This window comes from Quercus robur, chromosome 1 (assembly GCF_932294415.1).
Source record: "Quercus robur chromosome 1, dhQueRobu3.1, whole genome shotgun sequence".
Classification (NCBI taxonomy): Eukaryota; Viridiplantae; Streptophyta; class Magnoliopsida; order Fagales; family Fagaceae; genus Quercus; species Quercus robur.
In genome coordinates, this window is record NC_065534.1 from 9,109,191 (window position 1) to 9,135,929 (window position 26,739).

Consider the following 26,739-nt stretch of genomic DNA (forward strand, 5'->3'; position numbering starts at 1 on the left):
TATACCATACGTAAGTCTTAAGTCACTTTTTCTAAATGTTTTGATCATCAACTTTTTTCTAAATGTGTGAAAGAGAACATTTGTTTCTTGGTAACAATATTTCTTCAAAGTTGAAAAAAATAACAATTTCTTAGAAGAATCCAATAATTAAATAAAATGATGCCTTCATTATATGTGTTTATCTTACTATTTCAAGTTGGATTGGAATTAAAAGTCTTTTCTTTTCTTTTGAGTCTTTTTTGACTTACTGTTTTGTAGAAGATTTTAATTGTACCGAGCTCTGGACTTAAGGCTATTTTGGGCTTTGAAATCTTTGAAGTGGGAAAAGTAAAAGTCTTTCTCTTTCAATAGCATAGATGTAATGATGATTATTAGGACCAAAAAAGTCACTCTATGGAAGGAAAACTTTGTTTTTATTGATAATTTAATAATTCTAAGCATTATTCAACATAAAAAGTTACCGCTAATGCTTTTTTTTTGCCTTTTTTGCCTTTTTTTCAATGTAAGTAAAATTTTATAACCCTAGATCTAATCCATGAAGCCTCTCCACCGATTTTACATAGGATGTTGATTTCACAACCGACAAGGTTTGGACTAATGGTAGGATCATGAGCAAACAACCAAATCTCATATGAATTAAGAAAGTCACCAAATAATTTTAAAATATTACACCTAAACTTTTCAAATCTCTTCTTGTAGGGAAAAAAAATCACAGATCAAGACCAAATAAGTTTACTTCAACTAAATCATTACAATAAAGTTGATTTCAAGCTATAAATTAATATATTTGAAATTTTCACTAAATATACTACAACTACATGTGATCACAACACCCAAAAAAATTATCCTTAAAAAGAAGATTAATCATATGCATTAGTGGACGATATCACTATATATATAGCAGCAAAAGCGGGGAAAGATTAGTCATTAGTGGTGTACTATCTTAGCTAGAGAGTCACCTACTAACTATATATTTAAAATGATTTATTGTTTTTCGTGTACTGGACTGTAGGTTTCTCTTCCCCTAAATATTTAATTAGTAAAGCACGTTTATTTCCTATGTATTAGGGTCATATTTTTTATGTAATTGGTTAATTATTTGACAAAATGTACTTTACTTGTAATTGGATAGATCTAAGTTAGATTTAATATATCAAGAAGTATGTTGTTCAAACATATCAGGTGGTATCTTTAAAGATATGGAGATTGATCCAAAAAACAAGTGAAGAAAAACTGATTCATTAAATCTCGACAGAAGCTCGACAGATACTACTATCGAGGATTAATGAAGAAGCTTGAGACAAGTTTGATCTATCAATACCTATGATTTCAGAATTTCCAAATTTGAAATTTGGCCCAAGATAACTTGTTTGATTAGAATTGGATTAAGTTAAATTTTCCTAAAAATACCCTATGGTGTAAAATTTAGTTTTATTGTGTGAACATCATCAATTCCATCTTGCTCTCCTTCTATCAATCAACATGAAAAATATGTGCTCTATAAACAAAAACGAAATGCATTTGAAAAACAAGAACAACGATGGCGTGCAATTTGTAAAGAACAAAGAAGATCAGTATGAAAGTTCAAAAACGTGTATAAACACCCTTGAACGTTTAGACCCCCAAATACAAAATAACCAATTCAAGCTTTATGACAAACAACTAGTGTGCGGAAAATGAACATAAGCTATAAACAGAATTGGAAATCAAACTAAGCCAATTATAAATCACATCCACAACAGAAAATAAAAGGCAAAGATAAAGGGAAGAGAGATGCAAACACAAGGACAACACACGATGTGTTATCGAAGAGGAAACCGAAGCTCTCGGCGTAAAACCTCTCCGCCGCCCTCCAAGCGGTCAATAATCCACTAGAAAATACAGTTGGGATACATGAACAGCAATAGACCCTCCAAGCCTAATCTACCCGATGTACCTAAGCCCTCCAAGCTTCTTGCTCCAACGAGGTTGCGCCAAACCTTTTTCTTTTCTAGCTTACCGGATTCCGCTACTAGACCGTAGCATCCGCCATCCTTGGCATCTTCCAATGCTTCCCAAAACTCCAAAAACACTCAACACTCTGAATGGGTGTGGGTAGTGTTTGGATAGAAATCTCCTCTCAATAGGTATGACAATGAGAGAGGGAATGAGAAGAGACTACAAAGATTTCTCTCTAAGAATGAGTAGCTCTCTCTAATTGGGTGGGTGTTTTGAAGAAACCTCTCTTAGGGTTTTTCTTTCTGAATAGCCACACATATCTTGTGGGAATGAGGGGTATTTATACTGGTGTGAGAGTGGAATACGAAGAGTCAGTTTTTCCAAAAACAGGGCTGGCTGGCGACTTGACCTCGCGACTTGACTAAGTCACGAGTTTAAGTCGCGAGCTAACTTAATGGCCAGTCTGGATTTTTGTCGTGTAGTGCTCCAGGTGGCGTGACTGTTCAGCTCCCCTGCATGCTCTGCACGTGAGCAACTTTTGGCGGCTTGCAAGCCGCGAGCAACCCGCGAGTCCTAGCCGCGAGTCTCTGCTTCACTGCACTGTCTTGAGCATTTCTTCACACTCTCTCACACACTACCCTTACATGATTCCCACCTAAATACAAGGTTTCTAAGTACTATATTACAAGCAAATTTGTCATGGAATAAAGCCAACACATGGTTGATTAAATTCAACCTTACAATCTCCCCCTTTGGCTATTCCATGACAAAACACTCTAAAACAGACTCTAGACTTAAACGTGAGTTTGGGAACAATGGCAAAACTCACTCACACCTAAATCTAGAAACTGTGCAGCTCTTGAATCATATGAACATGAATCTCCTGAAACACAACAATACACCATGATCATTGTATGTAGAAAAGCATAAAATACATATGAAGCAAGCAATATGTGATCAAGCAAAGATGGAGTTAAGAAACAAACCATGGCTTGATCAACCAAGTGAACACCACAAGGTAGTGATCACAGTGCTCATTCACACTTGGAATGAACACAAGGACATACAAGTTAACAAGCACAAGGCAAGACACTTGTATGCTCAACACTCAACCAATGCATAACACACAAGGCATATGCATCTAGGAACAATCCTACAAGGGCACAAGAGTGACAGTACATAACCAGAAAATGCATGACATTTGGATAGAAGTACTGATTTAACAAAATCATAGAGGCTGCATAAAGCATGGTACAAACCATAAAGCCTACAAACATAAACCCTAAAAGCTTACAAAAGCAACATGGGTACAAAGCACATTATATTGAATAAAAACTTAAACAATATAAACTAAAAGTGCTTAAAGTTTCTCCCCTTCAAAATGATGAGAAGCTGTGATGCACTTGGAACATATATACTTGTAACCTGAAACACTTGCACAAAACACATTAGACCCTCAAGGTAAAGCAAGTAATAAAAGGATAAGTATAATGTAACAAGCAAATTGCGATCAAGTAAACATGATGTAAAACATATGAGCAACTTGATCAAACACCAAAACAGTCATATAGAAATGACTACAATGATCACATAGCAAAGCAAATGATCATTCGAACATGCATTCAATGAAGCACAATAGCATAGGGATATATGCATGTCCAAAACACAAACACGATGCAATACAAGAAAACAAACACAATACAGTTTTATTGTTAACACAATGTCTTCTCCCCCTTGGTATATGCATCTCCCCTATGGAATATCTCTCCCCCTACAAATGTGCACGAGAAATAGAATTTCTCCCCCTAAGGATGTGCACAAGAGTCATAACAAGAGTCATATAGAAATGACAAAATACTCCGGAATACTCTCTAGAGTATACTCTCCCCCTTTTTGTCAGGAATAGACAAAGGGTCAAGGAGAAAAGAGGGCAAGAGATGAAGGTATGAATAATGCTAATGATGCATGAGGGGTGCAAGAAGAATGAGAAAATGAAGCTCAAACCCATGACAAAGTAAAATGCTACAAAGCATAAGACAGACATGACATGCTAGGATGAAGAAGCAAGGTCTATACCAATGCATGACAAGGGTAGCAAATGTGTGTGCAAGAAGTGGCTAAGTGCAATGCATGACCAATGCATGAAAAATGCACATGTGGGGCAAGGTGTGTTAAATACACAACCAATGAACCAAACATGTTCCTAAAGAGGAAACATGAGAAACCCCAAAGTTTGGTACTCATCGGAGTCCAAATAAGCGAGAAAATGTCTAAGAGGCATTTTATCAAACACCTAACATGCACACTATGAACAATAATGTGAAACAATGTATGAACATCATGAAATCTACCCTTAATACATGTTCTTTCTGCCACAAGGGGCCAACATCCAATGCAAATCAACAAAAGAAACCAATCCCATGAAGAAATTTGACAAAAATTAAGTTTTCCCAACCCCTATGATAAAAATCCCAACCAAGAGCACAAAACTCTCCAAAACATAATCTACGGATCAAAATCAATGAAAAGAGTTTATAATAACCTTAGAGATGTTAATGGATTGAAAAACCATTCAAATTGGTTGGGTTTTGATGTAAAAATATTGAAAGAGGGGTTTTAGAGAGGATGGGAGAGGTTTAAAACAATTTTCCCACAAAAAGCCCTTTAAAAAACTGTTTCTGGGCGTTTCGCGACAGGGCGAGTCGCGAGGTTCAGTCGCGAGCAAGCCGCGAGCCGCGAGTTTCAGCCGCGAGCCGCGAGTTTCAGTCGCGAAAATTTTCGCGAGTCGCGAGTGAGCCGCGAGCAAGCCGCGAGTAAGCCGCCAAAAGCTTCTAGATGAACTCGCGACTGGGGTTTCGCGACTGGCGAGTCGCCAGCTGAGCCGCGAAAAACTCTGACACCTGTTTTTCAATTCAGAACATGTTTAAACATTGAAAAACAAAGTAAGCACTAAACATAAACACAAAAAGTGATAAAAATCACTTCCAAAAACATATAAAATGATCAAAAATCTTTTTGGATTAATCCATATAAGATTGAGCACACACACATCACATTTAGACAAGTACAATCTAACAAATGAATAAGACATTCATTGAACATTAGGCATGAGTGTTGTGTGTGTGTATCAAATGTGGAATAGTCCTTAGTCTAGAGTGAAGCTTCAATGATCAATTCAATCAAGTCATACACAACTAGTGCTAAGTCAAGTGGTCTATCTCAATTATAGAAATGAGCATATATGACCTCCCACAAGAAAATGATTACATATGATGAAGCTTTTCATTTGGCTTCTTTACAATTCATAACATTTGATCATTTTGAATCAAAACATCTCATTTTGAATCAAAACATCTCATTTTGAGATCGATGCCTGAAATTTGTGATATTTCAATTTGATGAACAAGCCTTTGGCTTTTTGGGTATCATACAATTTCATTTAAGTCGCTTTCCCTTTTTCCTAGTCGAATACTAGTATGTGCAACGGCTTTTGCAGCTCATTATCTCTTTTTATTTTGAGATTTACATTTATTGAGCTCTTTAAGCAATAAAAATAAAAGAGTGGGAAGAGATATAAGCACAAGTCTACGCATGTATCAAAACCAACATGACTGTTAACAAATCATTCATGACAAGCTAGAAGATCGATTTACAACAATCACACAAAGATGTCAAGATTTTTCCCACAAAGATATAAGTGCAAAAACTAACAAGCTAAGTTCGTAAATGCACAAAGCCATTTGTACAAAGGTACAAGGCCAAACTCACATGTGATATGTGCTCAAACATATACGATCAAACTTTTTAAATTTTTCACTTTTTATGTGGTTTTGGATTTTTACTCACACAAAACGAAAACATAAAAGTAAGATAAAAAACGAAACAATGCATACAAATAAATGCAAGATGCACAAAATGCATGAAGTTATGACATTTAATGCATGAAGGGTCTTACAAAGATCGAAAGAATTAGATCAAGGACCAAAAGAGCAAAGGCTCAACCATAGGAACCCTTCCTCATCCAAACGGAACGATTGTTTGGAATGAGTGTCTCAAGAGAAGTGAGACGAGGGTTGGAAGAATGAGAACCGGAGATGCACATAGTCAAGGAGTTAAGAGCATCAAACATTTTCTTTAACAACATGCTATTTTCACTCAAAACCGGTTTACTCTTTTTAGCACAACTTCCAAAAAGCTCAAGTTTTTCTTTTCTTTTGATTCTTTTAAAAGCATGAAACTTAGAGCATTGAGGTCTTACATGACCAAAGACACCACAATGGTGACACACAATGTGTTTAGGTCTACTAGGCTTTTTGGGAAGAGATCTAGCAACATTATTTTGTTCTCTTTTCAACTTGGAGCATTGAGGTCTTATATGACCAATCACACCGCAATGGTGGCAAGTTGGAACAAACTTAGATCCATTCAAAACCTTAGGTTGAGACCTCAACGGAGGCTTTGACTTAACAGCCTTTCTCTCCACCTTTTGATTTCTTTTATGTGGAGGAATATACACCGATTTGTCCTTTAAGGTAGAACACACACTAGGCACAAAATCGGGTACCACAACATGATTGCAACAAATATTATCATCCTTTTTAACAATAGGTTCAGCAATTAAACACTTGGCATGCATTTTAAGAGATTCATTTTCACATTTTAACTCATCAACAAGTTTGTTAGACAAAACAAGTTTAGCATCCAAGTCCATATTCAAACATTCAAACTCTTTCAGCTTTTCATGAGAAATTTCAGCAAGTTTTTTATATTTCTCAATCAATTTGTTGGATTCATTGAGCTTAGCAATCAAATCATCCTTTTCACAAAATAACTTGCTCAAATTCTTTTGAAACTTCTTAGCATTTTTCTTTAAGAGTTTTTCAACACCACCCATAGATTCAAATAACATGTCATCACACTTATGAGGATTAACACTCATAGAGGCAATTTCACAAACACGTGGCATGTTACATTCATTACCAACCAAATCATGCAAAGAGTCATACAAAGCACAATCCATGGCAAATAAACACAAGGGGTCAAGGATCACACTTAGGTATTTAAACCACAACAAGTGTACCCGCTCTGATACCAATTGAAAGTTCAAAAACGTGTATAAACACCCTTGAACGTTTAGACCCCCAAATACAAAATAACCAATTCAAGCTTTATGACAAACAACTAGTGTGCGGAAAATGAACATAAGCTATAAACAGAATTGGAAATCAAACTAAGCCAATTATAAATCACATCCACAGCAGAAAATAAAAGGCAAAGATAAAGGGAAGAGAGATGCAAACACAAGGACAACACACGATGTGTTATCGAAGAGGAAACCGAAGCCTTCGGCGTAAAACCTCTCCGCCACCCTCCAAGCGGTCAATAATCCACTAGAAAATACAGTTGGGATACATGAACAGCAATAGACCCTCCAAGCCTAATCTACCCGATGTACCTAAGTCCTCTAAGCTTCTTGCTCCAACGAGGTTGCGCCGAACCTTTTTCTTTTCTAGCTTACCGGATTCCGCTACTAGACCGTAGCATCCGCCATCCTTGGCATCTTCCAATGCTTCCCAAAACTCCAAAAACACTCAACACTCTGAATGGGTGTGGGTAGTGTTTGGATAGAAATCTCCTCTCAATAGGTATGACAATGAGAGAGGGAATGAGAAGAGACTACAAAGATTTCTCTCTAAGAATGAGTAGCTCTCTCTAATTGGGTGGGTGTTTTGAAGAAACCTCTCTTAGGGTTTTTCTTTCTGAATAGCCACACATATCTTGTGGGAATGAGGGGTATTTATACTGGTGTGAGAGTGGAATACGAAGAGTCAGTTTTTCCAAAAACAGGGCTGGCTGGCGACTTGACCTCGCGACTTGACTGAGTCACGAGTTTAAGTCGCGAGCTAACTTAATGGCCAGTCTGGATTTTTGTCGTGTAGTGCTCTAGGTGGCGTGACTGTTCAGCTCCCCTGCATGCTCTGCACGTGAGCAACTTTTGGCGGCTTGCAAGCCGCGAGCCACCCGCGAGTCCTAGCCGCGAGTCTCTGCTTCACTGCACTGTCTTGAGCATTTCTTCACACTCTCTCACACACTACCCTTACATGATTCCCACCTAAATACAAGGTTTCTAAGTGCTATATTACAAGCAAATTTGTCATGGAATAAAGCCAACACATGGTTGATTAAATTCAACCTTACACAGTAGGCCCTGCAAGTTTCAACTTGAGAGGACAAGTATCATCAATGGAGAAATCACATGCTGAGATGAATTAATATATAAACACGACATGCACTTTAAAAAAACCAGACAAGTTATAGAATCTAGAGTACAATTTTGAATTTGAGATCTATATCAAGTATAGGTAAAGAACAAAGAAGATCAGTAGGCGCAAGACGTGCAAGTTTCAACTTGAGAGGACAAGCATCATCAGGAATAGGTAGCTGAAATTCTTTGATGAAGCTTTCGAGCTACGTGCAGTAATTTCACCCATAAGCTCACACAGGCGTTTCTCAACGTCTTTTTCTTTTAAAAAGCATTTATAATATATATATATTTTTTAACTTGGCTATATATATATATATATATATATTTTTTTTTTTTTAACTTGTCCTACCTAATTTTTAATAGTTAAATAATAATAAAGATCAATAACAAAAAAAAAAAAAAAACCAAAAAAAAAAAATCCTAGTTCACGGCAATACTACTTGTTAGATTTAATAAGATATATATTTTTTAAAAAAATAAATAAATAACTTAGTATAAGTATATTGAAGTGATAGTATAGTATTTTTTTTTTTTTTTTTTTTTTTTTTTTTTTTACCTTGAACAGAAGATATCAATTAAAACTTCAAGAAGAAGGAGATTAAACAAATTTGAGGAAAAAAAAGAATGCAATTTAGGAAGAAACTTATATATTCTTGCTATGGCTTGAAAGGGAGTGGTATTCTGGCCGTGAAAATTATGTGGTGGGGCTCCGCTAATGATCACAACATTCAAAAGTAAAGTGTAAAGAAAAAGGTCATATACTTTTGAGGTTTGGTTAATGTCATTACTACTAAGAATTTTAAAAAAAGTTCATTTTGATTTCTATGCACAGACGGCACTTTAACACCGTTTGAAAATTCTTTGCTCCTCCAAATATTTAGTTTTCTTCCAACAACTTGTTTTGATTACAAAAGTCTCGAATTGTGTTAAGTAGTGATGTAGGAGCAAATTCGATATATTTTTGAAAATAAATTTAGTAATACTTGTCTGTAGCCCAAATCTAACAAATAGTTTTTATATTTTACCCCTAAAAATAAACTATTTTGTCTCAATCTCAAGTGAATGGTAATAAAAACATTTAGATTTCTTTAACATTTTAATTGAAAAGTCAAAGTAAATCAAATCAGATTAATTCTGTAGGCAGCAATTGCTGCATATAGGGTTAGGTGGCAATAAAATGAAGCAACAAGTGTGTAAGGGTCATGTGACTAAGTAGACCCTTGGACACTTGTCACTTATTTATTGCTGTCACGTAAGCTTTTATGCAGTAATGGCTAAATACAAGTATGTAGCAAATCCTCTCCCTATTTATATATTACTAAAAATTGAAGTGTAGCGTTTAATGTTACTGCTCTTACATTGCACCACATCAGCTGCTACGTCATTCTTTTCTTTTTTTTTTCTTTTCTTTTTTAAAATATAGTTTGTCCTACAATTTTGAAATGGTTTTTACAATTTTCAGCCCTATAAATGCAGCCTGCTACTTATTTATTTATTTCCATTATCACCCTATAATAAATCTGTATAACTAATCCAACCCATCTTTTATTTATTTAGTTTCACTATCAAGCTTAACCCAAAACTTTTTCAGTTCAGCTTTAGAGTTTTGTGTGAGCCTTTTCAGCTAAAAAAAAAAAAAAAAAAAAAAAAAAAAAAAAAAAAAAAAAAAAAAAAAAACCCTAAAGCTTGAAACGCTTCAACGTTGTTTTTTTTTTTTTACATTTATTTTTTTAATATTTACACTTTCCCAACCTTTCTTTCTCCCTTACCATTTCATCTCCCCACTACTTTTTCAATATTTTTCCCTCCCTTACCTTTTCATCTCCCTACTACCCTCTACATTAATATCATTCTTCTTCTTTCCCTTCATCTTCCTTTATTTTTGTCTCTTCTTATTCACACCCTCTTACTATAAATTTATCACTATCTCTTCTATTCTATGCATAGTTTTCCCTCACAAAAAAAAAAAGGTTCTCTCCCTCTCTCTCTCTCTCTCTCTCTAAATTTTTTGGTGGATTTTTTTTATTTTTCTTGCATCTCTACTTTAGGTTAATAATTTTTTATATTCTTTAAAACTCTATTTTGGGTTAATGCAATTTAGTTTTGTTTTTTAAATTGTGATTTAGTTTTGTTTTTTAAATTGTTGTTGTTGTTGTTGTTTTTCTTTTTTCTTTTTGAAAAAAAAATTTATTCTCTTTGATTGTTAAATGTTATCCTATTGCGTTCTAAAGAATTAAATATAGCATATAAAAATATAATATTATTCTATTACATAGCATGATTTGGATAATTTGGTATTTATTCTATTATATAGCATGATTTTTTATAGTACTCAATTTAGATGTTAAACTATGAGACTTTACTTATTTTTGTTTATTTTCTAATCCTTTGTGGTTGACAAAGTACTCTTAATAATTGTATTAGAAGTACTCTATAATGCCATTTATTTAAGAAAAGCAAAGGTTAGCCAAACGAAAATAATTGGATAGGTGACAAATTTTAACTTTTGCAATTTTTTTTATTATTTTATAACAATGCATGTATAGAAATTTAATTCTTAAATTTTGCTAATAACTTTTTATTTGATAATATGTTTTGGGCGGCCGAAATTATAATTTCTATAAAGAAAATAACCTTAATAGATTATCAAAAAAAAAAAAATTATCCTAATATTGGTTCAATTAATCATTGTTAAGTTTTATTAATTTTTTTTAGTTTACGTTTTTTTGGTGTTTTGGATTGTTCCTATATTACATTTATGATTGTTTTTATAATAAATAAAAATATAATTACGAAATAAATTACTCATTATTAGATTAGTTTAAATTGTAAATTTTTTTTAATAAAACTACCATAAAAATAATTATCACTCACAACGTACGGGTTCGCGGCTAGTTTTATTTAATATTTCAATTGGCTGGAATTTTAATTTTAATTTTTAATTTGATAATTATAATTGTGGAAGAAAGATTTGAACCAATGTTATTAAATCCATTTTGTTCTAGTCGGAATGGCTGAAATATTTCGTACCAGGATGCAATTTGGAACGTTAATACCACCAATTCCACCTCGAGTCCAATTTTGGCCAATTTAAGGTCATTCCGGCCATTCCGGTCAATTTCGGCCTGAAGAAGTTCAAATCAGATCAGTTACAGAGCTACCAAATGATTTTAAAAAAAAAAAAAAAAAAAAAAAAGATGAAGAAGAAGAGAACTTTAGAGCCGCTGTGGAGGAAGCTCAAGTTTTAGTTGTGTTTGAAACTTTCTTCTTCAATCCTGCACATAAACTTTTGGTCTGGGTCTTTGAAACTTTCCAAGAAGTTGTAAGTAACTGATGAGAATTTGAAATGAAGAAGAATAAGAGTGGAGAAGTCATTGGATGTCGGTGATGGAGTGGAGTTAGGTGAAAAGGGGGCTTCCTAGTGTATAAATATCCCATCAATGTTTGTTTATATACAAAAATACCCAAACTTGAATTTTTAAATAATTAATCTAATCGCTTTATTATTATGATAGCCTTTCTTTTAAAACACTATATTACTTTCATTAAATGATATTACATTTATAAAATTTGGCTTAAGAATAGCACGGAGTAGTAGCATTTTTTATTTATTAATTACTTACTATATATATAAATTGATAATTCCGAAATAGTTTAAAACGGTACGATTGGTATCGAAATATTCCATTCCAATAGACAAAACACCAAAAAGTATTCGTAACATTGATTTTAACCATAACATGTTCCAATCTCAATTCACTAGGAGGCTAGGTTTGAGAAATTTAAAGGCTGTTTGGTACGTATATTTAAACAACAGTTTTCATTTTTTTGGAAATATGAATAGATGAAAAGTTATGTGAAAATATATGTAATGTTGTTTACAAATTAAAAATATGTGTTTTAATTTACGTTCCAAATGGGACCTAAACTTTTCTTAAAGACTTTCTTTTCAACTTTGGGGGCCATGGCTCTTTGACGAGTACACTCCCCCCCAACACAACAATTGAAGTGCCGTAAACACGTTGGGAATTATTCAACTATGCGTCCCCCCCACCCCGGTATTTTGAACCTTGGGTTCTTGACAAGTATCAGGGAAAGGACAATAGTATAATAAGCCACGCGAATATTGCCATGGGAGTTCGTGAGGCATATATTAAATAAATTGAAATTAACCTTAAAATTCTGGAGACAGTGCTATATATATATATATATATATATATATATATATATATATAGGTGCAAATGGCATGCAAATTGCACCAACAACACCACCACCACCGAACATCTTAGTTTCAAGCCATTTGCTAAATACTAAGCTCTCTCTTTATTCCTTTCTTGTAAGAATGGCTCCAACAGTTGCAACACCTATCAGTGAGTCCTCAAATATCACTGACCTTGTCGTAACAAATGGCAATGGAGTAAAGGGTCTCTCAGAAATGGGACTCAAAACCCTCCCTAAGCAATATATCCAACCTGTAGAAGAAAGGATCACTGTGAGCAACATCTTGCCTCAAGAGTCTATACCCATCATAGATATGTCAAACTGGGACGAACAAAAAGTCTCTGAATCAATCTGTGATGCAGCAGAAAAGTGGGGTTTCTTTCAGATTATTAACCATGGAGTGCCCATTGAAGTGCTGGAGAATGTGAAGGACGCAACACATAGGTTCTTCAATTTGCCAGCTGAGGAGAAGAGGAAGTTTTCAAAAGAAAACTCACCTTCCAATAGCGTGCGGTTTGGCACAAGCTTTAGTCCTGAAGCAGAGAAGGCTCTTGAATGGAAAGATTACCTGAGCCTGTTTTATGTATCCGAGGATGAGGCCTCTGCATTGTGGCCTTCTGCGTGCAAGTAACAGAGCTTAACTTTGCTGAATTTAGTTTACACAACAAATACATTACATATATAGATGCAATACTTGCGTATGTACATACATATATAATTTACTAAATGGGTTAAGTTCTAGTTTTATCTAGAGGATATAATGAGATGTAACTTAAAGTAATGGTTTCTTCCTTGGAGTCCGAAACCTCCACTACCTTGGCCATTTCTTCAAGGACTGGGAGAGAGGAGGTCACCTCTTCCTTGGCACTGTGCTGGAAAGGTAGCTCCACTAGTTGTGTGCCTTTTGGAGGGGTGCTCGCAAGGAAGACAGGTATGGCGATGTTGATCTGCTGTAGCCAAGGATCCTTCGCCTTTATCACGTACTTGGGAGCTTGGAAGCTCGACGAGATAGGGTCGTAGTCAAGGATTATCGCCTTCGATTGTAAACCCAGTTAATGTCGTGATGGGTGAGGTTCACACCCATCTTTTTATTAAGGGCATCTATGCTACCTAGGATTCTAAACATGTTGGGGGCACATTGAGTGAGGCAAAGTCTATGGGCAATCAGGTAGTCCTTAGTAACTCTACCTATAGGGATTCTCATCCCTCCCTCTATAAAAGCAATCATTGGGATCAGTATCTCTCCTTCTTGTCTCATGGTATGCCATTCCCTTTGATGGCAATATCGAATTGAAACCCCAGTGGGAATATGATAACGGGCTTTGAAACTCTCTATACCTTCTAAGGTATCTACTAAGCTAGTGAATCTACCCATTTGAAATGTATGTGAAGGTGTTAGGAGGACGAGGTGTAGATTAAATAGGCCGAGAAAGAAAAGGTCTTAAATTTAAAAAGGAATACTAAAGGTAACTTACAGAAATGTTGAAGGGCTCCTTAGATTGGTTCTTAAGAGTTGAAGATGCAAAAAGTGGAACAGCCAAAATCTATGAACAATATATATAGGAATGGGAAAAGTGAGCGGGAGAGTTCCCGCCCAAATCCTTATAAAATTTCCCTACTGTAGGATCTCCATCACACCGTAGAACATGGGGGACAAGGCGCTGTATGAAGTAAATGCTGAAGCGTCCCAGATGCCGAAGTGTCAGGAGCATGCCCCTATGCAGTCGAAAAGATACCTGCACAGAAAGAAAAGACATAAGAGTGGAAAGGAAAATTGCTAAAAAATCAAAATCCCTCTTTTTTCCAAGGAGTAAAAGAGTGGAATTTTGAGGGGTTATTGTAGGGAAGAAGGACCCAGATATAGGTATAGGACCATGGGCTATGTTCGAGGATATCAAATAGCCTGAGGACAGGTAAATACTAATGTGGGCGTATCGGTTAATGGGCAGTGAAAGAAGTTTGGTCATAAAGAATTGGAAACGTTGTCCTAGGAGAAGTATCTCATCGGCTAAACAGAGTAGAGGTCAAAGGTCCGACCCTTCATCATGGACAAGACAACAAGGAATCATGCTGAAAGGATAAACATCAGATAGGGATAAAACAAAAGAGAGTTAGAAAATATCTGAGAAAAAAGCTGCTACCACTGCATTAAATACTCTGTATCTAATCCCTTGGCCGCATTAATGTGGAGGTGATACCTGAACAGTAATCTTCAGCCTTATAGCTACCCCCAAAGACTTCAGGAAGGTGTTGATGGGATAAGTATTAAAGCCAGCAATCTAATCTACATGTGGAGGGTTGAGATGAAAGAAGGAAGGAGAATATAAAGGAGAAAAACCCTATTACAAAGGGATCATCAGATAATCTGTAGAAAAATCACTGTACACTCAAGAACTGTAATTGTGGTTAAGTCTAAAAGAAATACATAAGAACAACCTTCCTCAGATGCCGAGGAGGATTTTCATTGCCCAAAAACTGTTTGTTTATGCTTTCTAGTAACAATTAGCCTACTGTGATCGTTGTCCACCTAACTCATTGAAATTTCAGTTTCAAGCCACCCTTTACAAATTCATTGTTTTGGGCTCTTTGGGCCATTGACCATTTCATTTGGGCTTTGGGAGGGAAATGTGCCCTTACAATAATAATTTAAAGTTAGACTTGAGTTAATTAAAAACAAGTGTGTATAATATGTATTTCCTTCTTTTGAAAGGTTCTAAATTTTCAAACAAAATAACTAATTGTTAGCAATGTTGTTGTTGTTGTTGTTGTTGTTGTTGTTTTTTTTTTTTTTTTTTTTTTTTTTTTTTTAAATATAAATTAAGTAGGTCATTGATTTGGTATTGGATTAAAAAGATGGTTGAAAAACGCATAATATTTTCCAATAATATTAAATATATAAATATATAAATTAAAAATAAAATTATAATATAAAGAGTTTAAATAATTTTATCGACACGAGTGTTATATAATATTTAGGGTAAATTGCAAATTACACCCCTAAAGTTTGGGGGTGATTGGATTTTACACCCTAAAATTTTAGAATTTAGATTTTACTCCCTAACGTTTAAGGTGTTTGGATTTTACATCCTAACGTTTCAGAATTTAGATTTTACTCCCTATATTTTTGGAGTAATTGGATTTTATTCCCTAAAATTTTAGAATTTGGATTTTACCCCCTAATATTTGGGGGTGTTTGGATTTTACACCCTGACGTTTCAGAATTTGGGGGTGTAAAATCCGAACACTCCCTAACTTTTGGGGGTAAAATCCAAATTCTGAAACTTCAGGGTGTAAAATTCAAACACCCCAAATTTCAATGGGTAAAATCCAAAGTTTGAAATTTCAGGGTGTAAAATCCAAATATTCCCAAACTTTAGGAGTGCAATTTGCAGTTAACCCTAATGTATATATTGGAACACTAGTCGTGTCATGTTTTGTTCCCAAAAAAAAGGTCATGTGATGTCATTGTGTATTTGAGCATATTCATTGCTCCTTGATTGTATGGAGATCTCGGTATTGCACTTTGCATAATAGTTTTCAATTGTTGAGATTAAAAAGTGATTAAAAAAAATTAAAGTTGAAAATAAAAATGGTAAAAATATTTTGTGAGTGGTGAGAGGATAATTGCACCGGTGTAATATCAATACCCTATCCAAATCCCTCGGGACTACTAAGTTTTTTCCTATTCAAAGCCAATAGGATCTGCAGGGAAGTTCGTGACTCCTGGCTTTTGAGAATTTGTACTTCTTAAAGTTCCCCATGCTTTCAACTATGTTATCTTGAATGCTATAGCAATTGCAATCAAACTTGAGATTTCAATGACATTTTTGACAGTTAAGGAGTTAGTTTTTAACAAAAATTATAGGACCACGTAAAAAAAATTACAACTTCTATCATAATTGTTCACATGATAGATTATGAATGGTAAAGAAAAAACGATAAGATTTATGTGAAAGTGATAGATAACTAATCACAATTTGTTAGATATAATAATTATGGTAAAAATTATGACTTTTTATATAATACTAAAATAAATAGTTTTTTCAGCATCAAAAAAATAAATAGTTTTTTCCTCTTAAAAAAAAAAGAGTAAATAGTTTTTATACCCAAATTGTTACCTTTTGTATGGGTATGGACCAACAATGTGTCAAAGTCGAATTGTAGTACTAAAGCCCAATACAAAATTGACTCTCATTAAATTTGATGTGGTTGGTGTGGGGGTCGAATCAAATGTCAACATTATGGAAAACGGGTTGAATCGAAGTCATTAGTAACGATAAGATCATTAGTGGGATCAGACATAACTCAGAGGGCCCGCCCCACCAGCCTCATCACATCATTACATCCTTCGTTTATTAAAAAAACGTAAGCTATTCAGAATAGCAGTTCATCTCTTTGCATGAATATCGTTTCTTTACGATAAGTATCTACACTTTAATTAATTATCTATTACCTAAATTTCAGAAAATATCAAATTCTACTTCATTAATACTTCAAAGTGACTGCCAAACTTAATGAAAATCCCTTTATCCATCTTCGCACCTCATCTCATATTAACCCAGGTTCCTCTTTTGCCTACTATATGTATTTAGTTTAATTAAGGTGTTATTATTATTTTTTTTTTCTCCAACATGTTATATATATATATATATATATATATATATATATATATATATATATAGTCCATGGGATTCTAGAAAAGTTCTCGACACAAAATGGAATTTAGAAAAGTGTAACTCATTCTTCAAATTAGTCCAGCCCACTCTTCTGGAAAAAAAAAAAGTCCACCACACTCGGGCCTGAAAAATGAAAATTAGGTATTAAGAGTGGCTCATTAAACATAGCCCATAACCTTTAGCCCACACACATTCTCGTAGAATATGAGATGGACAAGATACAAGTACAACCTTCATCTTCTCTCGTTTTCTTTTTCTTTTAAATTATTTTAATTTTTTATTTAAAAATTGGATAATTGGGTGTGAAAGAATTTGATTCTTGAATGTCTTTGTTGGAAATATCAAGAAGTGTGCCAGCCAGTTGAGATATAAGGCTCTTGGCTACAATTGAATTTTATAGAAATACTAATCATAAAAGTTTATCCCCATAAAAATTATAAGGACAAAGTTTAGTTACAAAATTAGTTGTAACTTAAGGTTATAACCTTACTCAATAAAATAAACATTACTATATATTTTGAAAATCTAACCGTCAAATTGTATGTTCTTTACGTTCTTAATACACATGTCAAATTTTGTGTCAATTGGAAATTATTTACTATATAATTTATAAGTTTATATTTATGTATAATTTTAAACTATAAAAATTTGCAATTTAAACAATTTATTGATTACATAACTATTAATTTTTAATTTTTGAAAGTTTGCAAGCATGGAAGATATAAGAATAAGATGTAATCCAATGGTAGATTTGTCAAAATCCATCTCCAATAAAAAAATATTGAGTAAGGTTATAGTCTAAGACTATAACTAATTTTGTAACTAAATTTTGTCCAAATTATAAATTAATCGTTCCTAAAAAGCATGAAAAGCATAGAAATTTTTGGTCACTAAATGATGAGTGAAAACGTCTTTACAGTTTTTATGCTATTTATTATGGATTTTTGTAAAGCAAAATATAAACTAGAAGACTCAATCTTCATGCCTTTAAGGGTATTCACATTAGCTTGTGTAAAAAATTTTGTTTTGTCTATTTTAGTATAAGAATCTCATTTTCCTATTTTATATATTCACTTTTCAAAACAACCTACATCAAATTATCTATTTTATAATACATTTTATTAAAATGTAAAATTTTCTTGATTTTTTTTAAATTGTTTCTCTTTCTTCATACACTAACAATCATCATCCCCTCTCTTCCTTTATTCTCAGAATATAAAAAAATAATAAAAAACTAAATGCAAAATAAATAGTGTCAGTGTAAATTTATACAGTTACTGTAACAGACTTATAAATTTATACAATTATATAGTAACTGATGCAGGTTATTTTTATGCAAAATTGTATAAATTTTACACTTTTTTTTTTGCGAAAATAGCCAAATACCACGTTTTGGCAAAATCTGTGGCAAACTAGTACTGTTTCGGAAATATTTATCAATCTACTACTTTTTTAGTACTTGAGTTCTACAAAATTGAGTACCAAATAGTACTCAAGTTCAGTGAACTCGAATTCCTAGTGAGTCGCCAGCGTGACACTGTTGACTTGGAATTTGTGTAATTAAAAAAATAATGTGGTACTCAATATTACTGAAATCGAGTACTTTTTTTATAGTACTCGAGCTTTTTACAGTCGAGTTCAGTGAACTCGAGTACTAAAAAAGTGGTAGATTGCTAAATATTTTCGAAATAATGCTAGTTTGTCACAAATTTTGCCAAAACGTGATATTTGGCTATTTTCACCCTTTTTTTTATTATTATTATACACCCACTAATGTAAGTGCTTGGTACAAACCCACTCAAAATCAAATGTATATTTCCTAAGAAAAATAAAGGAATTAATTCTCTTGTGATGCACTCCTACAATTTCAAAAAAAGAAAAAAGATGCACACTTGCTTTGAAAAATAATTTATATATAGGATACTTTCTTTCTAGTAAATGTGTATTGACTGCTTAAAATGTATGAAGAGCAAATATATGTAACTAGTCGCTAACTCGTATGATACATGGGAAAACTATTGAGTATGAATTATTATTTAATATGAATGTTTTGCAAATATAAATTTTGTAACCTCTTTGATTACACATTAGGAATCCAATCTTAAAAATTCCTATCCTTGATATGAAACATTAAATTACTAAATGGAAAATATCAATCAAACAAAAATTCAAATACAAATTAGTATTCCAATCCCTAATATCCTCAATTATCCAATAAACATTGCAATGTTAAAATATCAATTTGTATTATTTTTCAAAAAATTTTGTGATTGTTTTGCAACTTTGAAGAATTTTTTGTATCTTTTTCTTTTGTTGCTTTGTAGTAGTCATTGAATAACTCATTTTATTCTCCTTGAGTGTTGATGTTGGTGTGAGTTATACATATATTACTTGAGTGCAAGTATTTTCTTTTTATGTCCATTTACATATATTATTTGTTGTGAGTTGTATTACATAAATAATTGACTAAATTTCACACAATAGTATTTGTTCTTTGTTATGCAATAGTGTTTGTTCCTTTGTTTAATTGACTAAATTTCAAGAATAATTATAAAATAAATGAACTGAATATAAAAACAAAAACTCATGCATAGTCCACCTATTTTAATTTTCCCCTAATTTTTGTAATACTTTTGATGCCTTTCTCTTCTTAAAATTATTTTTCTTCCAGCAAAAAAATAAAAAATAAAAAGAGGAGGCCTATATATGATTAGAGACAGTAAAGGGAGTGAACGATACAGCAATTAGCTAAAAACCCCAGTAAGAGCCAATGACAAAATCAGAAAAACGCTAAACAGCAAACTTGCAATGTGTCGCAAGTTTGATTCTTAGAATTTACCTCTCCAAAATTAAGAATAGGTTTTTTTTTTTTTTTTTTAATAATAATAAGAAGGTCCTAAGCTCAGTTAATATATATATATATATATATATTATTTTTTTGTAATTTTGATTTAATATTTTCTTACGTCTATAAGAGTATTTACATCATTGCAAAAAAAAAAAAAAAAGAAGAAGAAGTCTTGACATTTAAAAAAAAAATACTAGTCAATTTAATAAAAATAAAATAAAATTATGTAAGGTATACATAATTTAGTATAATCAAGCTTGAACATCATTGAGCTAAGCTCACCATTATTATTTTTGGCCTAATCAAGCTTAAAAAATAGAGTAAAATATTGTTTTCCTCTCTAAAGTTTGTATGAATAGCATTTTTTGTTCCTAAACTTTTTAAAGAGCTTTCAATAGTTTAGGAACAAAAAATAATTTGTTTTAATAGTTTGGGATGAAGTGTTTTTAAGCTTAAGGGCAAAAAATGTAAGATTCAATAATTTAGTGATAAAAAATGAACTTTTACAGAATACAAACGAAAATGAAATTCATGCAAATTTTAGAGATGAAAATAATATTTTAGCTAGGTTAATAACAAAGTCAGCTAGGCCCATTTGTAACCATGGTTGTTAAAATCACAATTCATATCACAGTATCTCACTTGCCCCAAACAATTAGGTTTGGCCCAGAATAATGGAGGAAACTGAATCGCAATTAGGATTGATAGGATTGGCTGGGATTGTATGATGCTGCGATTGATACTACAGTACTGATCCTACTTTTTGTTGCAGTTTTGGCCTATAGACAACATTGATTCAGCCGGTGAATGGTGTACGATTGTTGTAGTCTCTAGCTTAGACCAGTAATTGATCCCTAGAGTTTTCATCAATATTGTTTTTCGTTCCTAGGCTTTAAATTATTATTTTAGTCTCTAGCTTAGACTAATTGATCTTCAAGACATTTCTAGCTAATAGAGGCAAAGTTTATTGGTGTGTGACTTTGAGTACTGTCAATTGCCAAAGGATGAGGGAGTTTATTCAGACTACCCTAACGTTCTGTTTCTGCGGCTGGATATAGCTGCCCCAAAAGCTAGGGTGTTGTCAAAGTGGGCTAGGTCTTGACTCTTTGAGCCACTGCTAGAAAGAAGAAAAATATCATGAAGTCATGGTCTGGGTTCTAAAACAATCTGCACGTGATTCAGACTTCTCTTTCTTTATTTGTTGGAAACATGAATGGTTGTACACATGACACGTGTCATGTGTGCTACCAAAACTCACAAAGATAAAAGAAAAGATGAAAATTATTGTTCGTATGAACTTCATTTTTCGTAGTTTATTTTCTTTCCTTAAAATTTTCAAATATATATATTTTTTTTGAAGGATAATTTAAAAAAAATGAAAAATAAAATTTTTAAAGGTTAGGACAAAAAGCAAAATTCATGCAATTTTTTTTATTATAAAAAAGCAATATTTTAGCCTTTTTTTTTTTTTTTCGAAATGAGTTGTACTGTACCCCACATTAGGTATACCACACGTAAGTCTTAAGTCACTTTTTCTAAATGTCTTGTTCATCAACTTTTTCTTTTTTTCTTTTTTCTTTTTTTTTTTTTTTAATTTTAAATTAGGCGACTGTGTGAAAGAGAACATTTGTTTCTTGGTAACAATATTTTTTCAAAATTGGAAAAAAATAACAATTTCTTAGAAGAATTGTATTGTCCAAGAATTAAATAAAATGATGCCTTCATTATTTGTGTATATCTTACTATTTAAAGTTGGATTGGAATTAAAGACCAGCGCCTCTTTTTTAACCCGCACGTGAACAGTAAGGTTTTTTTTTTTTTTTTTTTTTTTTTTTTTTTTTTTTTTTTTTTTTTTTTTTTTTTTTTCAGCAAAATAAACGGTATCCAAATGCACTCTAAAAGTCTTTTTTTTTTTTCTTTTCTTTTCTTTTGAGTCTTTTTTGACTAACTGTTTTGTAGAAGATTTTAATTGTACCGACTACCGAGCTATGGACTTAAGGCTAATTTGGGCTTTGAAATCTTTGAAGTGGGAAAAGTAAAAGTCTTTCTCTTTCTTTTTTTCTTTTTTGGGTGAAAAAAGTCTTTCTCTTTCGATAGCATAGATGTAATGATGATTATTAGGACCAAAAAAGTCACTCTATGGAAGGTAAACTTTGTTTTTATTGATAATTTCATAATTCTAAGCATTATTTAACATAAAAAGTTACAGCTAATGTTTATTTTTTGGTGCCTTTTTTTCAATGAAAGTAAAATTTTATAACCTTAGATCTAATTCCGTGAAGCCTCTCCACCGATCTTACATAGGATCTTGATTTAAAAAACCTTGTTTTCAACACCGTCTATAAGGTTTGTGACAGTTTTTAGACCCCTTAAACAATTGATTAAACCTAGGTAATTAGTCAAGTTGTTACTTAGTCCAATTAAACAAGTCTAGGTTATCACAATAATTAAAGATCAAATCATGCAAAGCAGCGGAAAATAAATAACACAAGATATGATCATCCAGGAAACCAAACCGGTAAAAACCTGGGGAGGATTTGACCTAACTATCCTCAAGGTAAACTTGAATCCACTATCTTGAAAGAATCGAAGTTCATACAAAAGGACTTACAAGCACCCCCGCTCGACTTCCTAATGCTACCAACCAGTAGAACTTACTGACACGACCACGTGCAAGCTCCGAATCCACGGACTTCTTCTTTCTTGGATTCCCACCAGCTACAAGCACACCCGCTTGTGTAGTCTTTAAGCTTTAATGGCAGCAACTGAATTGATCATCAAGGTGTAGAAAATATCTCCTCCTTGAAAACCCTAAGTTTGCGTAAAGGAAAGCTCCTCTAGATCTCACAAGAGATTTACACAAACCGCAAATATGAGCAACACTAAAACGTGGCTAGGGTTTGCCTTTTATACTTAGGACAAATAAGAAACCCTAAAAACGTTTTAAAACAAATAGGGCTGAGTTGGACGAATCTGCAGAAAAGCATTCTACCCGAGCTTCGATCGGTCGAGCCTAAGTTTCGATCGATCGAGCCAGGCCGAAAGCCATAGTGCTTCCTGCTTTAAACTCGATTCCAACTTTACATTGACATACAACTTTGAGCTAGCTTTAAACACTTCTAAACACATTGTTTTGATCATGGTTTGCCAACAATACACATTAGAGTTCTAAATACATAAAATCCTAAACTTTAGAACCTAACAGTTTGGACTAATGGTAGGATCATGAGAAAACAACCAAATCTTATATGAATTAAGAAAGTCACCAAATAATTTTAAATATTACACCTAAACTTGTCAAATCTCTTCTTGTAGGGGAAAAAGAAATCACAAATCAAGTCCAAATAGGTCTACTTCAACTAATTCATTACAATATCTTCTCAAATTTATGCCTAAAAGTTGATTTCAAGCTATAAATGAATATAAACTCATACTGCATGTGATCACAGCACCCAAAAAAAGTCTCCTTACAATATCTTACAATATCACTATAGATAGCAAAAAAAGCGGGGAAAGATTAGTCATTAGTGGTGTACTGTCTTAGAGTATCTACAATCGTGGTGCTAAAAAGCTAAAAAACTATTTTTAGCACCACCATATACAAAAAGAGTGCTGCAATAGTGGTGGTATAAGTAAATTTTTTACCTACATTGTTACAATGCACAACTATATATGGCCATGTACTGTGGCTAAAAACTAAAAATAAAAAAAAATAAATGATTCTACCTCCGTTTAAAATATTATTTGTTTGTTTTTATTTTTATTTTTATTTCTTTTATCTCAACCCATCTATCTTCATCTCTCACCTCTGTCTCAACTCTCAACTCTCACCACTCTGTCTCATCAATCTGTGATGCAGCAGAAAAGTGGGGTTTCTTTCAGGTTATTAACCATGGAGTGTCCATTGAAGTGCTGGAGAATGTGAAGGATGCAACACATAGGTTCTTCAATTTGCCAGCTGGGGAGAAGAGGGAGTTTTCTAAAGAAAACTCACCTTCCAACAATGTGCAGTTTGGCACAAGCTTTAGACCTGAAGCAGAGAATTCTCTTGAATGGAAAGATTACCTTAGCCTCTTTTATGTGTCAGAGGATGAGGCCTCTACATTGTGGCCTCATGTGTGTAAGTTAAAAAGCTTAACTTAGCTAAATTTAGTTTTACTCAACAAATACATGACGCATAGATATACATACATACCTAAACAAAACACTCATATTCATATATGGACATCTGCATAGATACATGTACTTACATAGTTACATTTTAGGTTTAATTGTAAATTGCTATCTGATCATTTTGATTTTGTTCTTTAAAATTTTAAAGTTTGGATTGTGACCCCCTAAAGTTATATAATACTTTAATTTGAGTCATTTTATTTCTACTCACTGTTGAGTGTAAGTGTCACCTCAATTTATTTAAAAATTGTGTCATTTTAATTAAATCATTTCAAAAAAAAAAAAACTTTTTTAGTAAAAAATATTGTTATTTTTCTTCATTTTCTGTTTTTAACTTTGGTAGACAATTTTGTAATATATTGAAAATAAAAATTTTACAAATTTCACTACGAAAATTATAAAAAATCTTATTCTATGAAAGATTAATACTGAGCATGATTTTAAAGGATATAATAAGTTCTTTTGTTGATATTCTTGTATGTCTAATATCAAACTAGACAACTTTTTTATACTCATTCAAGTTTAAAAGATGATAATTTTGTATACAACATATTTATAAATTAAGACCTACTCTAGTATTAAAATACTAAGATTTATATATATTTGTGTTTATGCATGTGTGTGGAGGTTTGTTTTGACTAATATATTATTATTGCATTGATTAACAATCCAGTTAAAGAAAGATTTTATGGGAAAAGAAAAAGAAAACAATTAATGTTTTGACAGTTTTTTTTTTTTCCATAAAAATGATGTCAAAACTTTCCTAAAATGGATTGTTAACCAATGTCTTAAGGGCACTCGTTAGCATTTCCCTATATTATTACCACAATTTGGCCCCCAAACAAAATCTTGACTTTGCTAATGCACAGTCACCATGAACCACCACCAAAAACCCATCTCAAATGAGTCAAACCCTTTTTTTCATACCTAATTGATTCACCTCCAAACTTTTCACTTACCTAGCCCAAATCACAACTCGGACAAGCCAACATTGGCTTCAATTTCTTGAGAGGCACACAACAACCAACATACATAGTCACTCACACACAAGCCAATTAGCACCCAACATCCCATAATGCTTACAAATTACCTAGTCCCTAGTAACATCATTCAACCAAGCAATATAGATTACAGGCTTATATAATATTAGGGTTTACACTCCAAATTTTTGGACAAAATCAAAATGACTCCAAACTGAAAGGGTTCAATTTATAATTTAATCTATGCTTTCATTTGGTAAACTAAATTACTTTTATCAGTGGACTAATTGTTGTTTGCTTTAAGGGATCAAGTTCTGGAATACATGAGGAGTTCTGAATTGGTTATCAAAAGGTTATTAGAGGCACTAATGAAGAGGTTAAATGTGAAAGAAATTGATGAGACAAATGAATCTCTCTTAATGGGTTCAAAGGGGATTAACCTTAACTACTATCCCATATGTCATAATCCTGAGCTCACAGTGGGGGTAGGTCATCACTCAGATGTGTCAACTCTTACTATCCTCCTTCAGGATGATATTGGTGGACTCTACGTGCGAGGAAAAAACGATAGCTGGGTTCATGTTCCACCTATAAGTGGTTCCCTTGTGATTAATGTTGGTGATGCATTGCAAATAATGAGCAATGGTCAATACAAGAGCATTGAGCATCGTGTGATTGCCAGTGGAAGCAAGAATAGGATTTCAGTTCCAATTTTTGTTAATCCTAGGCCATATGACATGATTTGTCCTTTCTCAGAAGTGCTTGCAGGGGTTGAGAAAGCATTATACAAGCAAGTTCTTTATTTAGATTATGTCAAGCATTTCTTTAGGAAGGCTCTTGATGGGAAGAACACAATTGAATTTGCAAAAGTCTGATGTTTTTCTGAGGTGTGTTGTGAGGTTGTTCTATTTCAATGGAAATAATTTTGATGAAATAAAATTGGGTTTCATAGGACTAAGTTTCTCTCTCTCTCTCTCTCTTACATTTGTCATCATCTCCTTCACGACGTTCTCCAACTTCAACATTTCTCTTCTAATGAATATCATGCTTCTCTCTAAATTCAAGTTGGTATTAAATTTGCCACATTAAGTCTGTAAGGGGATGTTAGATCTGTTAGGGCTCATTAATGTTAGATTTATTAAGGTCCAAGCTTATCGTAAAACCTAAGCTTTTATAAGTCTCTACTTGCAAGACAAATAACTTTATAATCATACTTGGATTAGAATTGGATTAGGTTAAGTTTTCCTAAAAATACCCTATGGTGTAAAATTTAGTTTTATTGTGTGAACATCATCAATTCCATCTTGCCCTCCTTCTATCAATCAACATGAAAAATATGTGCTCTATAAACAAATACGAAATATATGCATTTGAAAAACAAGAACAACGATGGCGTGCAATTTGTATAGAACAAAGAAGAACGGTAGGCCCTACAAGTTTCAACTTGAGAGGACAAGTATCATCAATGGAGAAATCACATACTGAGATGAAATATATAAATGTACATTTTTAGACCCCTTAAACACAACCAAATTAACCTAGTTATTTAACCAAGTGATTAACTTAGGTAAATTATGCAGAACTAGGTTAACATATATAAATCATATCATTGACAAGTGCAGAAAATAAAGAACACA

The 26,739-nt window shown here is 33.0% G+C and overlaps 1 protein-coding gene across 1 annotated transcript; it reads left to right on the forward strand.

The window, feature by feature from the left end:
- The first annotated feature begins 12,475 nt into the window (after positions 1-12,475).
- Positions 12,476-25,977, forward strand: LOC126719549 (feruloyl CoA ortho-hydroxylase F6H1-3-like). Its single transcript, XM_050422086.1, has 2 exons — positions 12,476-13,052; positions 25,407-25,977. Exons 1-2 carry the CDS (start codon positions 12,547-12,549, stop codon positions 25,975-25,977), a joined length of 1,077 nt encoding a protein of 358 aa, XP_050278043.1. The 5' UTR covers positions 12,476-12,546.
- Positions 25,978-26,739: the final 762 nt, after the last annotated feature.